This window comes from Macaca mulatta, chromosome 4 (genome assembly GCF_049350105.2).
Source record: "Macaca mulatta isolate MMU2019108-1 chromosome 4, T2T-MMU8v2.0, whole genome shotgun sequence".
Taxonomy (NCBI): Eukaryota; Metazoa; Chordata; class Mammalia; order Primates; family Cercopithecidae; genus Macaca; species Macaca mulatta.
The window spans coordinates 163299590-163321473 of NC_133409.1; the positions used below are offsets into that span (position 1 = coordinate 163299590).

Here is a 21884-nt window from a genome sequence, read left to right on the forward strand (position 1 = left end):
ACTAGGTAGATGACGTTGGATCAGTTAGTAAACAATCTGACCCCCCAGCATCCTCATTTCTAAAATATATGCATAATAATTGATTTGTTGAAGTTGTTAAGAAAGTTAGAAAAGGCACCTAAATGCCCGGGGTGGTGGCTCACGCCTGTAATCTCAGCACTTTGGGAGGCCGAGGCGGGTGGATCATGAGGTCAGGAGATCAAGACCATCCTGGCTAACACAGTGAAACCCTGTCTACTAAAAATACAAAATATTAGCCAGGCGTGGTGGTGGGTGCCTGTAGTACCAGCTCCTCGGGAGGCTGAGGCAGGAGAATGGAGTGAACCTGGGAGGCGGAGCTTGCAGTGAGCCGAGATCGCGTCACTGCGCTCCAACCTGGGCGAGGGAGCAAGACTGTCTCAAAAAAAAAAAACAACAAAAAAAAACAGGCACACAAACTTACAAGCGTAGTAGGCCTTAAAGTGGGTTAGATAGTCAACCCATAGAGTTATTGGCTGGAAGAGAGGGTATCTACCCAGTTTTCTTTCCTCTCTATACCACCCAAACCTCTTACTACCCTGTTGCTTTCAATCATATGCATTTCTTTGTTCTCTCTCCTTTTCTTCATTCCTCTCATTTATTTATTTTGAGAGAGAAACACCACATCTATCTCATGTAATTAATTACCATCATCTGGACATGAGTACCTTTTAAAATATCACTGATTTATTCTGACAATACCAAAAAATGACCTTTATATCTTTCTCAATATGTCAAGAATAAACTATCAGTTTGCATTGTCTGTTAAGCTAAAAATCTATTTGGCTTTTACTTCCTTGCCAAGGATAGAGGGTTACAGCTTTATATTTGTGTGGCTGATAGTCACCCTTGTGATAAGCAAGACAGTTTAGCAGGGTCCTGAGTCAGCAAGACCCCCAACTGATTCAGTCAATGTGGGGAATCTGGACAGAGAAAAGCTTCAAATTCATGATATGAACCTTTAGTTTTTGGCCATCTTTCCTTTCTGCAACATCTTCTTCTTTTAAGTATAAAGTTTCTACTATACCTTACCATGCTGAAAGACAAATTTCATGAAATAGACAAACTTTAAAAATACAATGTCTATGTTACAAATTATTTTGAAGTAACCCCTCATGGATAAAATACTACTTAATAAGTATCATTTGTCAAGGGACTTTTACTAGACTAGAAAACATCAGAGAACAATTTCATATCCAAAATATATGAGCACTTTCAATTTTCAGTCTATGTACTTCAAATATTAGTACTTAGGAGAATTTTAATATGTTTGCTTCCTTTTATATGAAAAAGAAATTGAACTTTTGTTCCTTACTTAAAACTATTAGACATTATGTACCCGATCTCTATTTGTGTATTTTCTTCCCTGATTTTAATACCTTGTTTTTATAAGGATGGTTTACCTCCAGGTTAACATCAGAAAAAATAGCAGTATATATATATTTTTTTCTTTTGAGATGGAGTCTCGCTCTGTTGCCCAGGCTGGAATGCAGTGGCACGATCTCAGCTCACTATGACCTCTGCCTCCTGGGTTTTCAAGCAATTCTCCTGCTTCAGCCTCCTGAGTAGCTGGGATTACAGGAACGTGCCACCACTCCTGGCTAATTTTTGTATTTTTAGTAGAGACAGGGTTTCACTGTGTTAGCCAGGATGGTCTCGAACTCCTGATCTCATGATCTGCCTACCTCAGCCTCCCAAAGTTCTGGGATTACAGGCGTGAGCCACTGCATCTGGCAAAATAGCAGTATTCTTAAAGAATGGAGTCTTGTGTTACTTTCTGCATTAAGAGCACAGTTTTTTTCCAAATGTCAGGGTAAACTCTGTTGAACTGGATATCCCTACAAAATTTTCAATCAACTTAAGTACACAAAATATAGTTTGCAGTTTTATTTATCATCAGAAGAAAAACATTCTCTTTATTGCCTCTTGCTTCTTCCTTACTGGAAATAGATTTTAATTCAGTAACTATTAAAACCAGATACTGTGCACTGGCCCCGGAGAATGTCAGCATGAATCAATTCCTATACTCAAGGAATTCATGAGTTCGGGTCTCCTGGGTGCTTCTAGGGTCCTGAGGGTTTTGGAGGACACATCCTCCCAGGTTAGTCTGTGTTTTTCTCTTTCTCTTTCTTTTTAAATAAACTTTAATTTTAGAACTATTTTAGATTTACAAAGACATTGGAAAGATAGATACATTGGATATACTTCACACCCAATTTCTCATATTATTAACATCTTATCTTAGTATGGTCTATATAATTATAATTAACAAACCAATACTGATACATTATTATTAACTAAAGTCTCTACTTTATTCAGATGTCTGTAGTTTTCCCCAATGTTCTTTTTCTTTTCCAGGATCCCATTTAGAGTACCACATTGCCTTTAGCCATCATGTCACCTTAAGATTCCTCTTGGCTGTGACAGTTTCTCAGACTCTGCTTGTGTTTGATTATTTTGATAATTTTCAGGAATCATTTATTTTTGCTTGGATAAAAAAGAACTTGATCACAGGCTGCAAATCACCTCCCATGATTATTTGTCTACATGAGGCAGAATTGCCACTTAACTGCAAAGTCCTCTGGTGAGGGCTGTGAAGAGTTTGTTCAGTATGGCTCCAACAGTGGCCCTCATCGTGGCTCTTCTCCAAGCCCACTCACCTGGCACCTCCAGGCAGCTGCTATATTTTCAGACCACTTTCCTGTCTCTAAGTTGTGATGTTTGGCATCTCCGAAGCTTTTCCAGTCCACCTCAGTCTCTTCAGCTTCCAAATATTTCTCTATACCAAAAGCCCCAATTGCTTCTTTTAACTAGCATTGCAGTCCACATTTTTATCAAGGAGAAATCTTGGACCTCCTTACTCAAGAGCAGAGAGAGCTCAGTCTTCAAAAACCACAATCGTGGGCTTCAGGTCTCTGCTTCCTGGAGAGGAAGGGAGCTGTTGTTTGCATTCCATCCCTCTTCTAGAACTCCTAACAATTCCTAATGCAGCAAAGAAAAGACAAAACAATTGAGTTGCCATTTCAACAGAGATTGAATATTCATATTCTGCTAGACATAATCACAAGAGCAGGGTTAGTATTATTATTGAGGTGTGTAAAAGATGCTAGAGGAACATACAGGAGGGAAAACTCAATCTATTGCTCTGGAAAGAAAGAGGGGAAAGAAAAAGGGGAGCAGCAAAGAGTATAAGGCTTCTTATAGGTAATACCTGAACTGAGTCTTCAACAGTGTGTGATGGGCAGTGACAGAATCCCAGGTAGAAGTAACAGCCTGAGTAAAGACACAAGGGCATGAAATAACATCATATATTTGAGAAAGTGCCAGCAACTCTGAACTAGTGCAGAATAAAGGGACTATGAGGGAATGGCAGGAGGAGAGATTGGAAAGTGAAGCAGAAACGAATCAGACTGGAAAGTGCCTTTGATGTCACCTAAGGTCTAAGAATGCTGTTGAATGCCACGAAGATAGGTCACCTTGCTGGCCGAGCAGTGGGATTTAATATCTACATCGGAAAGGGGTAGGATAAGAAGGTCAGAAGTCAGTGCACTCAGCCAAGAGATCTATCATCCCAAGTTGGACCATGTAAATAGACTAGTAAAAGAACATATTTAAATTTGGATTTAAAACAAATTAAAATGTTCTGAGTTTGCTGAGTTGGTGAGCTGACTAAGACTTGGCAATGCAAGATTTAAGAGTAGTTTATATGAGACCTTAAAACTGGCTGCTTGGACCAAGATACTCTTTGGTCAAAGAGAAGTCCAGGAGGCTATTTGCCCTCTAGTGGCAACCACAAAGCATTTTCTATTTGCTAGAAACTGGACTAGAATATTCAGTGCAGAAAAAATGTTCCGAGGAAGCCAGTGGCCACTATACTTCATGAAGTTGTTTTAATTAGTATCTAGACTTGAATATCTAGCTTAATACACAAGCCTAATATAAGTTAGTTAAGATAGAAAAAAAAGCTGTTTAATAATAACAATCAATCATACATACCAATCTCTCATTGGAATTACTTAATTTAACACAACTTTTCAATATCGTCTTTAACAGGATATGATGGGAACGTAGCATTTTATTATAAATAACATCTCAGATTTTTAAGTGTAGTGATTTATTTTAAACGTATAACATAGAAAGATATTTGGAGGATCAGAGATCAGTTTTCCTACACCTTCAAGAATCTATTTTAGGTTCTCTGATCTGTTCACTTAGATTTTACACTTTGCCAGTTAGAAAATTTTGGTCCCCAGTTTAGCAGTATAGAATTTCCAGTTCACTTCTTTCATGTTATTTTCTTTTTTTCCACAGAAGTGGTTTATATCTTATTGAAGAGCCTTTGGTATCAGCTTTCAATCTTTCAAATGTACAGTCTTTTGAGAAGTAATGCTTTCCCCTGCCTTTGCTAAAGGCATTTCACAGAAGCATCTCATTATTTATTTATAAGTGTAAGTCTCCAGAATAAGGTAACATTACCACTGGTCTACCATTGCCTCTATACACATGAATACATTCATAATTAATAGAATGATCTATACTAGTGTTGCAGCTAGAACAAACCTAAGGTCAGAGCTCTGGGAGAGCAAGTCATGTCATTATTTTTATTAAGAAATAAATAGCGTAAGTTAAAAATTATCTGAAGGGAGGTGTGCATGTAGGCTAGGGAGACGAAGACAATGGGGTATGGGAAAGAAGACTGAAAACAATTTGCAGAAAAAAATCTATAAGATTTTGAACCATGTCTTGCCAAAAAAAAAAAAAAAAACTGTTTTTGTCTTCTTTCTGAGTTGTCTCTCTAGTTGGAGCAGGTTAATGATTGACCACTGCGTTCCCCTTTTCTTGTAGGCTGTTAGGCCCTCAAAGAAACGGAAAGTAGTTGAGAAACAATGGGATTAAACTGCCTTAGGAAATTCTGAACGGCTGAACATCAAACAGGCAGGTGAGGTTTCTCGTGGAATGCTTCTGCCCAGGTTTCCTGCTTCTGAAGGGGAAATTGATCTCATTAAAGAGTTCTCTTCCATACAATGGATAATGATGAGGATGAGGAGTTACTGACATAAAAAGATGTTATTCACTCTACACGGCTAATGGGGGGAAAAGCAAGCAACAAAACATATGCATAATATAATGCCATTTCTGTAAAAAATACATAGTATACAGATATTTATTTGCATATAGAAAATCAACTAGATTTGCTCTACATGTTAACAGAGATTGTCTCAGGTTGATGGGATTGTGGGGAGTTTTAGTCCTTCCCCTGCCCCTATGTTTTTAGTTATTCATATGTGTAAAAATAATTGCTTTGGCCGGGCACAGTGGCTCACGCCTGTAATCCCAGCACTTTGGGAGGCTGAGGTGGGTGGATCACAAGGTCAGGAGTTCAAGACCAGGCTGGCCAAGATGGCGAAACCCCGTCTCTACTAACAGTACAAAAAAATTAGCCGGGCATGGTGGCGGGCACCTATAATCCCAGCTACTTGGGAAGCTGAGGCAGAGAATCGCTTGAACTCAGGAGGCAGAGGTTGCAGTGAGCCAAGATCACGCCACTGCACTCCAGCCTGGGCGACAGAGCGAGACTCTATCACAAAATAATAATAATAAAATAATTGCTTTAAAAAGTATAAAAATATTTTCTTGAAACAGAAAAAGATAGTTACATTGTGGTTAGCTAACCGTTTGTAAATAGTAATTAATTTGTTTTAAAAATTACTTAAAGTCCTACAGGAACTAGCAAAAATAAAGTGAATGCTAAGCTGACTTTAGAGTGAACAGACTTTCCTATGTGTTAAGCGAGCAAACAAAAACACACAAAAGATTGGTTTATGTTATCACATAATTTGTACAGTTTCTAAAGGTTTTTAAGAGGAAATAATGATTAAATAAGTATTAAAGACACATACCAAACTCAGATAAAATATTTACAATACATAGGAGCAATTAAAAATGCTTAGCACAGTACCTGGAACAAGGCAAGGGTTTAATAAACAGATAATTATTATGATTAGTGTATTAATGTATTACAAACCAGTAATAAAAATAAAAATTCTTCAAGATTGGACAAAAGAGATGGACAAACCTCTAATCATGCAATGGCTAATAAACATATGGTAAAGTTCAAATTATATATTATTCATAGAAATGCATGCTAAGGTAATAGATATGCAATTCTTTACCCATGAAATAAACAAAAATATATTTTTAAAAAGGTATTTTCCAATACCGGCAAGGTTTCAGAGAAATGGGGACTTTTATACCATGCAAGTGAGAAAATGAATCAGTATGAACTCTCTAGATGGCAGTTTCTCAGTGAATATCAAAAACCTTCAAAGTATTTATATTAGTCAACCCAGGAATTTCATGCCTAGGAATTTATCTTAAGGAAACAATCAGGAATGTTAACATACACCCTTTAAAAGACCCAATAGTTTTGCTTGCAGAAATTTATCCTACAGATAATACTTCATGTGCACATGGGCAAAATGACACAGATGTTGCAGAAGATTGTTTATGTAATTTCGTAACAAAAGATTGGAAACAACCTAAATTACCATCAATAGCAGTAAGAGAAATACATTGTGGTACTCTGAGACAATGGAATATTATGGAAGAATAACAAAATGAAAACAGAATGTGCCGATATAGAAAGATATCCTCCCGATATTTTTAAATTTAAAAAAGATATAGAACAGTGTAAAAATGGGAGAAAATAAGAACATGTTTATATTTGCTAGTATATTCACAAAAATACTCTCAGGATAGGTAAGAAATTAATAGTGGCTTCTGTAGGGTGTGAGAGGGAATTAGGCAGACATAGGACAAGAATGAGGGGGAAAATATTTTCTTTGGTTTTTGAACCACATGTATTCATTACTTTTTTTTTAAAAAAAGTAAATAAATGAATTTTTTAAAATATTCACTAAATGCATCTTAAGATAGTATGGGAAAGCCAAGTATCTTTTAAACGTCCAAGCTGAATAAATACAGTACCCGAAATTCACTATGCTCATCTTTTCCTCTTTGAAGACAGAGAAAATGATTTTCTTCTCTTGGCATCCTCCTATCTGAAAAAGTACCTGGCACATAGGAGGTACTCAATTAATTTTAGAGGAATAAATGAATCAATGAAGTTTTAAAAGTTAACTTAGTCACGAAGGAAACGACTACACACTCTTCTCACATTCAGATTTTTTTTCCAGCAAGTAACGATTATTTTTTAGAGAAGACGCAAAATAAAAGTTCCAATGGTCCAAGTCGCTATTTTAAGTGCTCATTTATCAGCTCTAATCCTAAAGAGGCTGTTAAAGTAGATTATTAAAGCAAAGATAAAAAATCAAGTAAAATAACTGCACTGCCACACTATGGTACCATATAGGTTCATAAACCAGGTTTATCATTTCCATCCAGTCATGTGCCAAATCACTGTTCCTTCTCTTGCCAATGAGAGATATCAGGATATGTTCACAACTAAACCATGGCAGTTAATGAGGGGTGGAAGACATTGAGCTTAGAGAATGTGCTATAAACCATCAAAATCCACCACAAAACACACCCAGTATTAAAAATGATCTAGTGCTAGTATAATAGATAACACTGGGGAAAATGTTCAGGGGCAGAAATGAAGCCTACAAAATGAGCTGATGACTGTATATTAGATTAGTGATTCTCAACACTGACTGCACATTATAATCACCTAGGGAGCCTTTAAAAATACTGATTCTAGGGCTCCACTCCCAGAGATTCTGATTAAATTTCTGTGGGGTGGAGCTCAGGAATTCCTATTGAAAAAAAATAGTAACGTCGATGTGAGGTCAGGGTTGAAAAATGCTTCATTGGACCATGGGAGGGATGGAGGGAATTTTTTTCCTTTTCTTACATAAATGGATGATTTAATCAGCTGGTGGCAGCCATTACAATTCACGCAAACACGAAGTTTTTCTGATTTATCTCTTCTCCTGATATTTCCTCATATTCCCTAGACCAAACCTTCCCCAAAACTCCATGCTTGGACGATATGATTTCCTATGGGTCTCTTCGCTTGTTTTTGTTCTTGCCTCATATTTTCACCTTGCACAATGGCAAGTGGTTTTCCTTATATCGAGGACTCTATGTGTAAGGTATTTGTAATCTAAATTTCTCAGATTTGGCTTCCATTCTGAGCGCTGCCATTATCTAACGAGATTGTACAGCTGCTCGGTTTCCTCGACTACACCAAATTAATTGGGATTCATAACCTCCAAGGTTGTCTTACCCCACCAGTAAATCTTCAAACCCATTTTTTATAGTTTCCCTAAATATTCTTAATTGAAGTCAGACAAAATCCTCTTCACCCCTCAACTTATTTTTTGCTTCTTTCCTTCCAATGCGTTTATTTATGCTGTTTCTTCTGCTTTTTCATTCCCTCAGCCAATCATATGCACAATCACCTGACTCAGGCTCATCTTCTCCGCAGGCTTTCAGGAACCCAGACCACTTTATATCCATTATATTCTTACTTTATGCTTTCCTTGGTACTCTGTGGTCAAGATGCTCTTTACTCAAAGTGCAGTTCAGGGTTAGCAATATCAACATCACTTGGGGGCTTGTTAAAGATGCAGAATCCCAAGCCTTTTCTGCATTTCAACCAATTGCCAGGTGACTTCACGCACATCAAATGTCGAGATGAACGGGCCGATACCCGTTTATTACCACTTGCTTTGTTTTCTAGTTTTCCGTTCCTCTCCTTTCCTTTCCTTCCTTCTCTCCCTCTCTTTCTCTCTCTCTCCTCTCTCTCTCTTTTTTTTTTTTTTAAAGATGGAAACTTGCTCTGTTGCCCAGGTGGGAGTGCAAGTGGCACCATTTCGGCTCACTGCAACCTCCCCCTCCTTCAAGTGATTCTGCCTCAGTCTCCTGAGTAGCTGGGACTACAGGCGTGCACCACCACACCCAGCTATTTTTTTTTTTTTTTTTTTTTTTTTTTTTTTTAAGTAGAGATGGGGTTTCACCATGTTGGTCAGGCTGGTCTTGAACTCCCTACCTCGGCCCCACAAAGTGCTGGGATTCAGGCGTGAGCCACCGCCCCAGGCCCTTAACTTTTATTCCAAAAAATTTTCAGTTAAAACTTCTAGTACATACTATTCACATAGCAGGGACCCTAAAGTGTTAAATGAATGTCACATATACCACATACAATGATAGGAATAAACTCAATCGTTTTAAAGGTTGATAAATACAATGATAGGCTGCTACAACTTCATGGGTCTTAAGAGAATATCTCACCAGATCTCCTCATATTCCAGACTAAAAAAAAGAGGCCCAGACTTCAGCAGGAAGGGCCGATTTAACGACATCTACTATGTGAGTGAGTCTGGGCCACACTCTCTGGTTTTCCAGATTCAGTAACAATGCATCACTACTCTTGAAAAACCACTAAAAACCAACAAGTAAGCACCCAAAAAAGATGGTTAGGAATTCAGAAGTAGTCCTTTTATTCCAGCCTTTACTTAAACATTATTTGCTCTTGCATTGTGGATTACCCATCAACAATGTCCAGTCCTTACCAGGAGTCCAGGAGAGCGTCAAATGCTGGGGATACTGAAATGACCATAACCCAGTAATTGGCCACCGTCAGGGTACTGTAATGGAGAGCAAAGCAGGACAGAGGAAAAGCAAAACACAGAAACACCAAAACATTGGAGATTTTCGGAGCCATTTGCCTTCTAGAACCTTAAAGGCACCGTACAGTCCCGCGCTGTAGAATACTGTAAGAGCAGTCGGCTCTAAGTCTAAGGAATCATGAGTTCCTTACACGTTTTTCTTCCCAGTTCAATTTTGGGAACTTCTGAGCCCTGGTCCTTTCATTGTGATACCCAACACCCAGCACGACGCGGAGCGCACAGTAAGGTAGCGGTGGATTCATCAACACTTTCAAAGTCTATTTTATCAACAAGGACAAGTTTTATTGTATGTTTCCTTTTAAATAAGTGCTACAGTCGCAGTAAGTGAAAACAAATCCTCTCTGACACCGCCCCAGCGCCCCTCCCCCGCCGCCGCAGCTCATGGGCCTCTCCGCAGAGCGCGCGTCCGTGGGGATAACCGGCGGAAAACGAGAGACGCGGGCACAGCCGCAGACTAGGCGCGGGGGGCACCGGGATGGCCGAGCCTGGGACGCTGGGACCTTCGACCGCCGCGGGGCCGCGGGGCGATGGGGCTGGCGGAGGCATCTCCCGCCCTCCCGGGCCGCGCGGCTCCCGGCGCATTCCTGCAGCCTCCTCCCGCGCGCCGCGCTCCCTCCCCCGGACAGCTGATTCATTGGCTCGGCCGCCCAGACTGCCTGGCGCCGGCCGCGTGACGTCACCCATTCACGGAGCCCGCCTCCCCCCCTTCGCTGGCGCCGGCCGGGCGGTCGCCCTGACAACGCAGACGCCAGCCCGCAGAATGACTTCCAGCTGGAGCAGCCCAGCCAGCCTGCGCGCTCACTCGCTTGCCTGCGCCGGGCTTCACAGCGCGGGGGTGAGTTTCTTTCTCTCCCTCTCGTTTTTTTTCCAGGCTCCCGCGGGTTCCCCCTGCCAGGGAATCCACTCGCTCTAGTTTTCCAGGGCTCTGGTCCCAGTCCCTTCTGAAGCGCGCTTACAGGCTCTCTTCCTCAGTCGCCCTCTCCCTGGGCGCTGTTTTGCTGGGCAGCATCCCATGCTAGGCTCGGCAGACATTCTAGCGGTTGGGTTCGGCCCTTGCAGCGCTAACACCTGCAGAGTCGAGGCTCCTGCCAAAAGGCATAAAGGAAAGGAGGAAAAAATTCATTGTCATAATAGCGAAAATGATAAACCTCAGCTGTTTAAGAGAAGAAGAATGAGTAGCTGTTGATTACCTCCCATAATCACAAGACAACTTTCTTTACAAGAATTTGCACTCTTCCTCTGTTCAAACGCGGTCATTCCTTCTTTTGCTTTCAAATCGAACTTCGCGACAGTTAGCAACTTTTAAGAACGCTTCCAAATGGAAAAATCCTTCCAGAACGTAAAACAAATCTGGGAAGTCGTAGCAGTGTAAATTAGGATAGAGAGTGTGTGAGGGTCGTGTTTGGAGAGAGACACACACAGAGGAGATTGGTGGTCTGGGGCAAGGCAAATAACTCATTCCCACCCCCCACCTCCAGTTTCCACCCAGACCTTTAAATCTTGAAGGTGGAGGAAAGGGAGACATAGCTGTTGATTAGAGTTGCGTGGGAGGTAATTCTTATTCTAAATTTTCACTTTATTTATTTTTTGGTGCCAGATTTCTTGCTTCAAAACAGCTGCACTTTTGGAAGAAGGTCCACAACTGACAACTAAGCAAAACCCTCCTGGTGGATAGCATAAATCTGCTTTGTTGAAGCTGCTCATCTGTCTGATCTATGAGTCCAGAAGATGCAAACTCCCTTCCCAGCTTATGCAAAAATACTTCCAGTAAAAACAAGCCCTTTGGCCCTTTTCTGCTGTCAGTCCAGATTTCAGCATGTTCTTCTCTTTGTTATTCATCATTTTATGTATTTGGACCCATCCTCAAACAGACTTTAAACCCTTTAAAGGCAAGGAAGGACTCTTTCCTAAACCTTTAATCCCCTGGCCCAGCTGAGTAGATGCACAGTGTCTTATGATGATGGTGATATAGAATGATTAATAACCACACAAAGCATTTGGTGGGTCAAGTCACTGTTTATTGGCTCAAAATAATCCTTGGCTTCTATATGTCTACAACTCACTTCCTAAACAGTTAAATCCAGAGAGTCTACTAGATTATAGTTGGTGATCATTAATATAAATAACGAATACATTAGAATATGTAGTCAAAATACGAATACTTGATTTTCACATGTTTCCCAAGGATCACTGCTGGTGTTAGTCAACACAATAAAATAAAAAATTTGAACTCATTTTGTTACTCATCTAAAATGAGAAACTCGGTGAAACATTGATTTTCTAAAATTGCTGCATGTTTAAGTGTGATTGTAATTGCTCTTTAGCATTTTAAAATTATAACATCGATACCAAATGCTTAAGAATCTAAAGAATAGTCTATTGGGACTGGCCTTTTTTGTGTAAAATGGTCTGTATCATAATGGATGACTGATTTTCCCATCCACATTATTTGGATTCACTTAAATACTAGGTTTTAACATTAGGAGAATAACACCCTCAAGAGACCTAACATAGATTTGTATATTTAGTTTTCTCCTTCCTTATCTTCCACCAGACTTACAGGTGTTCCACCTGCTTGTAGTTTCGGTAATAATACGAGCTGCCGGTGGTGCCTAACTCTAGCTACACTTTAAAATTACCTCGTGCATTTAAAAAAAAAATGCAGTTGGCTAGTTTCCTCCCCTAGATATTTTAATTTACAAGGTTTAGGATATGGCCTGGGCACCTATTTTTTTTAACTTTTTATTTTGAATATAGACTTACAGGAAGTTGCAAAGATAGTACAGAGAGGTCTCATAGAGCCTCCACGTTGCCTCCACTGTTGGTTACATTCCACATAGATCACAATGATAAAGCCAGGACATTGACACTGAGATAAAATGTGCCTGTGATTGTGTGTCACCTTATCCCTGAAGGCTGTTGTAATCATTACCACAATCAAAATACAAACTATTTCAACACCACAAAAATCTCTCTCATATAGCCCCTTTATGGCCATCCCTTTCTTTTCCCCACACCATCCCTAATCCTTGGCAACCATCAGTCTGTTCTCCATTTCTATGATTTTGTCGTTTGGGGAATGTTTTATAAATTGGTCCTCACATCTTGTGACCTTCTAAGATTAGCTCCCTCCCCCACCCAACTCAGCAGAATGCCCTTGAGATTTATTCAAGTTATTGCAGGTATTTCTAGTTTGTTCCTCTCTATTACTGAGTGATATTCCACACTATGGGTGTAACACAGTTTGTTTAATCATTCAGCATTCACCTATCATATGACATTTTGGTTCTTTCCTCCTCCTCCTCCTCCTCCTCCTCCTCCTCCTCCTCCTCCTCTTCCCCCCCCCACCCCTTCTCCTTCTCCTCCCCTCACCCCTTCTCCTCCTCCTCCTCCTTTTTTGGGGGGGCTATTATAAAGCTGCTTTGAAAAATTGCGTGCAGGTTTTTATGTGGACCTAAATTTTCATTTTTATGGGATAAATGTCCAGGAGTGTGATTTCTGGGTCATATGGTAAGTATGTGTTTAGTTTTTGTTTTGTTTTGTTTTGTTTTGTTTTTTGAGACGGAGTCTTGCTGTGTCACCCAGGCTGGAGTGCAGTGGCACGATCTCGGCTCACTGCAAGCTCCGCCTCCCAGGTTCACGCCATTCTCCTGCCTCAGCCTCCGAGTAGCTGGGACTACAGGCGCCCGCCACCACGCCCGGCTAGTTTTTTGTATTTTTAGTAGAGATGGGGTTTCACCATGTTAGCCAGGATGGTCTCGATCTCCTGACCTCGTGATCCACCCGCCTCGGCCTCCCAAAGTGCTGGGATTACAGGCTTGAGCCACCGCGCCCGGCCTATGTGTTTAGTTTTTAAAGAAACTGCTAACCCTTTTCCAGAAATGTACTATTTTACATTCCCAGCAGCCATATATGAGAGATCCAGTTTTTCCACATCCTTGCCAGCGTTTTGTATTGTCACTATTTTTTTAATTTTACTGTTTGGATTAGGTGTGCAATGATACCTCACTGTGGTCTTAATTTGCATTTTCCTAATGACTAGTGATGTCGACCATTTTCTCATGTCTTTATTTGCCATACACATATCCTCTTCAGTGAAATCCCTCTTAGTGTCGTTTTCTTGTTTTCTTCTTTGTTTTGTTATTGTTGAGTTTTGAGGGTTCTTTAAATTATAGACATGAGTCCTTTATCAAATACATCAGCAGTCCTCAATCTTTTTGGCACCAGGGACAAGTTTCATGGAAGACAGTTTTTTCCACGGAAGTGGGGGTGGTGGGGGAAATGGTTTCCAGATGGAACTGTTTCACTTAAGATCATCAGACATTAGTTAGATTCTCATAAGAAGCGTGCAACCTAGATCCCTCGCATTTGAAGTTCACAATAGGGTTCCCGCTCCTGTGAGAATCTGATGCCCTGGCTGATCTGACAGGAGACAGTGCTCAGGTGCTGATGCTGGCCCAGGAGCTGCTTACCTCCTGCTGTGCTGCCAGCTTCCTAACAGGCCATTGACCTGTACCAGTTTGAGGCCCAGGGCTTGAGGACCCCTGAGAGATGTGGTTTGCAAGAGTTTGTCCCAGTATTTTGCTTGTCTTTTCATCTTCTTAAAAGGATCTTTTGGGCCGGGTCCGGTGGCTTATGCTTGTAATCCCAGCACTTCGGGAGGCTGAGGTGGGTGGATCATCTGAGGTCGGGAGTTCAAGACCAGCCTGGCCAATGCGGATAAACCCCCTCTGTACTGAAAATACAAAAATTAGCCAGGCCTGATGGCATATGCCTGTAATCCCACTACTCGGGAGGCTGAGGCAGGAGAGTTGCCTGAATCTGGGAGGCAGAGGTTGCAGTGAGCCGAGATCGCGCCATTGCACTCCAGCCTGGGCAACAAGAGCAAAACTCCGTCTCAAAAAAAAAAAAAAAAAAAAAAAGGATCTTTTGGAGAAAAAGTTTTTAATAAAATCTAATTTTTAAATTATTTGTTTTTTTTTTTACTTTTAGGTTTAGGGGTACATGTGCTAGTTTGTTATATTGGTAAATTGTGCATCATGGGGGGTTGGCATATAGATTATTTCATCACCAGGTAATAAGCATAGTATCTGATAGGCAGTTTTTCAATCCTCACCCTCCTCCCACTCTCCATACTCAAGTAGGACCCAGTGTATAAAAGCACAGTTGATTTTTGTATGTTGATCTTTCTGTGACCTTGCTAAACTTACTGGCTCTAGGAGTTTTGTTGTTTTGGAGTTTTTTGTTTGTTTTTGAAGTTTCCTTGGATTTTTTTTTTTTTTTTTTAATGCAACGTAGGGGAATGTCATCTGCAAATAGCAACAGTTTTAGTTCTTCCTTGCATTTCCTTTTCTTGCCTTATTGTGCTGGCTCGAAGTTCCAGTACTGTTTTGCAGTGAGGTGGGACATCCTTGTTTTGTTCCTGAGCTTAGGGAGAAAGCATTTAATTTTTTTTTTTTTTTTTTTTTTTGACACCAAGTCTTGCTCTCTCACCCAGGCTGGAGTGCAGTGGTGCAATCTCAGCTCACTGCAACCTCCCCCTCCCGAGTAGCTGGAACTACAGATGTGTGCCACCATGCCCAGCTAATTTGTGTATTTTTAGTAGAGATGGGGTTTTGCCACGTTTGCCAGGGCAGTCTGGAACTCCTGACCTCAGGTGATCTGCGCAGCTCGGCCTCCCAAAGTGCTGGGATTACAGGCGTGAGCCACCACGCCAGGCCAGCATTCAGTCTTTCATTATTAAGTATAATGTTAGTTGCAGGGTTTTTTTTTTCTTCAAGTTTTTAAAAAGTCAGTTTGAGGAGTTTCCCTGCATTCCCAGTTTTCTGAGAATTTGTATCATGAATGGATGTTGAATTTTGTTAAGTAATTTTTCTGCATCAACTGATGAATCATATGATTTTTTTCCCTTTAGCTTGTTAATATGGTAGGTTATGAATATATTGATTTATTTTTGAATGTTAAATCAGTCTTCCATCCCTGGGATAAACATTGCTAGCTTATGGTGTAGACTTCTGTATTGATATAGTGCTGAAAGCCATTTGCGAATATTTTGTTGATTGTTGCATTTATATTCATGAAGGATATCAGTCTGTAGTTTCTGTCTCTTTCTCTGTTTGTCTCTGTCTCCCTGTCTCTCTCTCTTGTGCAATCTTTGGTTGGTTTTGATAGCAGGATAATATTGGCTTCTTAAAATAAATTGGAAAGTGTTCCTGCCTCTTCTATTTTTGGAGAAAGTGTATGTATAATTGGTGTTAATTCTTCTTTAAATTTAATTTGTTAGAATAGTATGGTAAAACAATCTGGCTGGCCCTGGAGTTTTCTTTTTCTGTAATTTAAAAAATTATAAATTCAGTTTCCTCAATAGTTAAAGTACTATTTAAATGATCTGTTTCAAATTGTGTGAGTTGGGGTAATATGTACTTTTTGAGGAATGTGGTCATTTTATCTAAGTTGTCTAATTTATGTGGTATTTACTCATTATTCCTTTGATATCTGCGGGATCTGTTAGTAATATCCCCTCTTTCTTTCCTAATATTAATTTGTGTTTTTTTCTCCTTTTTGTCAGTCTTACTTGAGATTTGTGCATTTTGTTGAGTTTTTTCAAAGAACCATCTTTTACTGATTTTGTTTTTCTGTTTCCAATTTCACTGATTTCTGCTCTTCTCTTTATTATTCCCTCTCTCTGCTTTCTTTGGGTTTATTTTCCCCTTCCTTTTCTATGCTCTTGAGGTATAATCCTAGATTTTAATTTGAGACTTTTTCTGCTTTTTAATGTAAGCTTTTAGTGCTATAAATTTCCCTCTTAGCACTGTTTTTGCTGCATCCACAAATTTTGATATGTTGTATTTTTATTTTCATTCAGTTTAGTGTATGTTTTGATTTCCACTTAGGCTTCCTCTTTGAGCTATGGATTATGTTATAGGGAATTTAGTTCCCAAGTGTTGGTTTATTTCCTATTATCTTTCTGTTACTGATTTCTACTTTAATTTCATTATGATCAGAGGATACACTCCGTATGATTTAATTCTTTCAAATTTCCTGAGTTTGTGTTATGGATATGATCTGTCTTGGTGTATGCTCTGTGACTGCTTAAAGAGAATGCTGCTAGTGTTGGGTGGGGTGCTCTGAAAGTGTCAGTTAGCTTCTGTTGCTTGACGGTGTTATTGGGTTCTCTTATATCTTTGGTCATTTTCTATCCAATTGTTTTATCAGTTGTTGAGAGAGGAGTGTTGAAGTCCCCAACTATAATTGTGGATATATCTAATTCTCTTTTCAGTTCTATCAGTTTTTGCTTCACATATTTTGTAAGTCTGTTATTTGGTGCATACTCACTTAGAATTGCTAATACAGTTCACTTAGAATTGCTTATGTAATTCTTTTTGGTGAATTATGTTTCTCTCTGTCTCTTGTCCTTTGCTTTGAAATTTACTTTCTTTTAATATAGCCATCCCTGCTTTCTTTGAATACTTTCATGACTTTTTTTTATCCTTTTACTTTCAGCCTACCTATTTCATTATATTTGAAGTGAGCTTCTTGTAGATAGCATATACTTGGGTCATCTCTTTTTTTAAACTTCATTCTGTAATCTCATTTTCTTAATAGGTATATTTAGACCATTTACATTAAATGTAATTATTGATATATGTTTATGCTTTTGTTTCCTATTTTATTTTATATTTACTCTGTTTTCCATTTTTTTTTACTCTTTTTCTTGCTTTGGACTACTTGAACATTTTATAAAAATCCATTTTGATTTATGTATAGTGTTTTTGAGTACAACTCTATAGCATTTTTAATGGTTGCTGTAGGTACTGTATTATAGTTACATAACTTACTACCTCTATTGGTGTTAATGAAGTACCAGTTCAAGTGAATTGTTAAAATCTTCCCTCCCTTCATATCTCTTTACTTTATAATATAAATATGAATATAATTGTCTTAAGTATTTCCTGTACACACATTTAGAACCCTACCAGATAGTGTTATAATCTTTGTCTCAATAGTCAAATACTTAGAAAGCTCAAGAGGAGAAAGAAAATCTATTATATTTTTTCATTTTTTAATGATTCCATTTTCTTTCTTTCTTTTTGATGTTCTAAGTTTCCTGTTTTTAATTATCATTTTCTTTCTGTTTAGAGAACTCTAGCTTTTTTTTGTCAAGATCTTTCTCTCTCAGCCAGGCTGGAGTTCAGTCCTGCAGTCATAGCTCACTGCAGCTTCAAACTCTTGCACTCAAGCAATCCTCTTTCTTCAGCCTCCAATGTAGCACCACCACCCCAGCTAGCTTTTTAAATCTTTTTGTACAGATGGGGTCTTGCTTTGTTGCCCAGGGTGGTCTTGAACTTCTGGCTTCAAGTGATCTTTCTGCCTCAACCTCCGAAAGCACTGGGATTACAGGTGTGTTCCACCATGCCCAGTCCTCTTTAGTCATTCTTTTAGATAGGTCTGTTGGTGACAAACTATCTTAGTTGTTCTTCATCTGAAAATGTCTTGATTTTTCCTTCATTACTGAAGGATATTTTTACTGGATATAGAATTTTGAGATGACAATTCTTTTCTTTTAGTACTTGAAAAATGTTGTGCCACTTCCTTATGGCCCCCATGTTTCTTGTTGAGAAATCTGTCATTTAAATTTTTCCCCTATAAATAAGGTATTGTTTGTTGTTGCCACTTTCAAGACTTCTTCCATCTTTATTTTCAGAAGTTTGAGTATAATGTGCTTCAGTATTGATTTCTTTGGGTTTATCCTTCTTGGCATTCATTGATAGTTTATGCTTTGGCTAAATTTGGGGAATTTTCAGTTGTTATTTTTTCAAATACTTTTCAGCCACACCCATTTTCTTCTCTCCTTCCTAGTCTCTAAAGATATGTTAGATGTTTTGTTATAAACCTACTGGTCCCCCCCTGCTCATTTTTAAAAATATCAGTTTAATCTTTGTCTTTCAGATTGGGTAATTTTTATTGTTATCTTCAAGTTTACTGATTCCTTTTTTTGTTCCCTCCATTCTGCTGTTTAGGTCATCCATTGAGTTTTTATTTCTGCTCTCTTTCCACTAACACAATTTCCTTTTGGTTCTTATTTATATCTTTGATTTCCTTGCTGAGACTTTAAATTTTTTTTTCATTTGTTTTGGGCATGTTCATAATTACTCATTAAAACATTTTTATGGCGGTGCTGCTTTATTGCTGCCAAGCAGAAGTAGAAATCCATGCCGACGTTAATAACTGGAGGTGGGGGACTCCTCATAACTCCTGAGCAAGGGTGGAAGTTCTGGTTCTCCATTAAGCCTCTGCTGATATCATCCTGGCTGGGACGGGCATGAAGACTCATTACTGCTTGGCCTCTACTGACATTCTTGAGTTGAGTTGGGGTGGCCTGGTTTCTGCTGGGGAGTAGTGAAAGTTCTGCCTCTCCACTAACTTTTTCTGATGCCACTCCAGCGAGGAGGGGAGGAGCATTTTATTACTGCAGGGTGGGACAGAAGTCCATACTCTCCATGTGGTCTCCATGAGGACCATCAGTGTGGAGGTGGTGAAGACTCCTTATTGCCTGGTGGAGATGAAGTTCCCAGCTCTCTACTTTTCCTCTATGACACCACTTGGATAGGAGTGTTGGGGTATCTGGCAATGGTGGAAATGGAGCCTCCCACTCAGTTTTTGCTGGTCGGGGTGGAGGTGGGGCCACAGTTTTCTCTGTGGTGTTTGGCTATTACTGTCCAAGCATCTTCTATCTGGCTAGGTAGCCATTTTGCTTATCCTTTTTCCAGAGAGGGCAGGTTTCTGTTGAGGCTTTTTAGGCTGGTACTTGGTATTTCTGGGTTTCTGTCTCCTCCAGCACCTAATCTGGGATATTTGAGGCAAAAAATTAACCCAGGGCACTCACCACCTGTTGTTCATCGGGTCCCAAGTTCCCTAGCTGATTTGCCGCCTTCTGTTCACCTTGTCTTTGGCCTTCTTATGTCTGAAATAGATGGAACACTACTCCATCTTTCTGAAAATTGAAGACCCGTTGCTTTTAAAGGTAGGTGATTCTAAAAAGTACAACCCGGGTTAAAAACAACCTAGCTATGCCTGTTTAACACAAAGATTAGAGTCTCTCCCCTTCATTGTGAAGGGGTATCAGTTTCTACTTCTGTTGGATTTGAAACAGTTTTAAAATAATTTTAGCATATGTGGACTTTCTCTTGCCCAAACAGTGAAAATATTTTGAAGAAAGGAACAATGCCTTATTATTTGGAAGGCAGCCGAGCCTGATGGTGTGGACAAGGCTTTTGGAGGCAGAATATCTGTATTGCAATGAGATCTTGGTCAAAATTCTTAGCTTTCTTAAGGTCAATAAAAATTCATGATATTGTTAAGACTAAATATGTTATATATAAAAGACCCACCACAGTGCATGACTAACACGTAATACATGTTCAAATATTCTTTCTTCTTTTGGTCATGCTCTATATATTACCTGAATAGTGATTAAGGAAGCCAAACAATTGGGCTAAGTATTTGAGTCAGAGGACTTACTCTGGAAGCCTCTTAACTCTTAGGCTCAGGAATAGCTAGAAAAATAGTTCTAAGGAAGATATCCTTGTGAGAATGGAAATGTGAATTTTTAAAAATGATCCAAGGTAAAAGGTATGGCAGGGTAGTGGTGTAAGTCAAGAAGAAAGACTATTGAGAATACAAAATGATAGGTAAAAGTGATTGGTTATGGTAATAGAATAGACATGGAGGTAAAACCATGAGCAGGAAGTGAAAGACTGGGAGAAAAGTTTGAGGTTAGGGTTAGGGCCTGGAAATTTTAGTAGGTAAAGTTCATCCCATTTCTCTTACTGTACTTTCTCATTTTCTTTTGAGAGTTTTTGTTTTCTTACCTATTCCTTAAATGTTGATATAATTTGAGGTTCTGCCTTCTTTTTCTTATATATACTGCCCCTAGATAATCTTATCCAATTCTATAATTTTAGTCTTGTGAAAAAGCTAACAGATTCAAACTCATTTATTGAATCTGCAGTTATCACTGGATGTCTCCATTTGGATGTCACACAGGCTTTTCAATCTCAGCATATCCTAATTCATCTCCCTTCTGTGTTCTCCATCTCATTCAACAGTACCACCATTGATTCAGATCCTAAAGTGAGAAACGCAACCATCTTCCTCTCTTTCATATAACACACTCAAACGACAACCAACTTACGCTCATTTTTCCTTCAGGAACTTCTGAAAAATTATATTGAGCATTAAGGGAAGTCATGTTGAAAGAACGCTAAAGTAGGTCAAAGGAGACATAAAATCTCCTCCTCAGCCTCAAAACTAATATTCCCTAGGACTGTTTTACTCTTCGCTTTATGGGGTACCTGACAGAATTCTGTTAACATTGTTCTTTGTTTCTTGACTAGTTATTGCCAGTATTTGAATTTTCAGTTTCATATTCATTCTAGAACTTCATATCCTCTTATGCCATCTTTTTCTTTTCACCTTGTTTTTTCTTTTCAATTTTATGACAACTGCTGCTACAAGATGAATTCTTATTTCTCTCCCATCACCCGCTGTATTAATTAGGGTTAGGTTATGTTGCAGTGAAATCTTAGTTGCTTATAGAAACAAAGATTTCTCTCTTGCTCCTGCTACATGTCCATGACGGGTTGGCTAAATGTTTTCTCCTTCCAGGTTTGAGTGAGACTGATGGACCTCTACTGTCTAGAAAGTTGCTGGCTGTGGCACAAGGAAGGGAGGAAGCAAGATACAGCTTGTGTTGGCTCTGAAAGGCTTCTGCCTAGCAGAATTGATAAACATCAATTGAGATTTTCCAAGGACCAAAACACATGCGTTACCATGCCCAGCTTCAAGTAGGTAGGGAAATGGAGTCTGTGCCATGAAGGTGGAACACTGAACTAGCTGGTGAACATTTATTTCCAGCATTACTACAAGACTCACTCATGACTCCTCTGCTGGAAGCCCTGCCTCCCTTCTGTCCTCCCTCCCTTCCCTTTCCCTTCCTTTCTTCTTTCCTTCCTTTGACATTTTAAAAATGACTGTTAAAAATATTCTTGGGAATGCCACAAAAATGGGAAACCAAGCGTTTAGTACTACAGGGTGGTTCCAAGTATTTAAAAATAAAAATGGATTTGTTAATACATTGCACTGTAATTAGTGGATAGCATAGCTAGTGGTTCCAAGTACAGCCTGGTTGACAGCAGTGATCCAAAGTAGCAG

General features: G+C 39.3%; 1 protein-coding gene across 1 annotated transcript; it reads left to right on the forward strand.

The window, feature by feature from the left end:
- The first annotated feature begins 9954 nt into the window (after positions 1-9954).
- On the forward strand, positions 9955-11905 carry LOC106997837 (uncharacterized). The gene is made up of 2 exons (XM_015135666.3): positions 9955-10506; positions 11269-11905. Exons 1-2 carry the CDS (start codon positions 10147-10149, stop codon positions 11344-11346), a joined length of 438 nt encoding a protein of 145 aa, XP_014991152.2. The 5' UTR covers positions 9955-10146; the 3' UTR covers positions 11347-11905.
- The last annotated feature ends 9979 nt before the right edge of the window (positions 11906-21884 follow it).

Bases quoted from the DNA above. Each gene is read 5' to 3' on its own strand.
- LOC106997837 (XM_015135666.3), top strand. From the start codon at position 10,147: ATGGCCGAGCCTGGGACGCTGGGACCTTCGACCGCCGCGGGGCCGCGG. The intron at 10,507-11,268 runs GTGAGTTTCTTT...TTTTGGTGCCAG, and splicing joins CCGGGCTTCACAGCGCGGGG to ATTTCTTGCTTCAAAACAGC.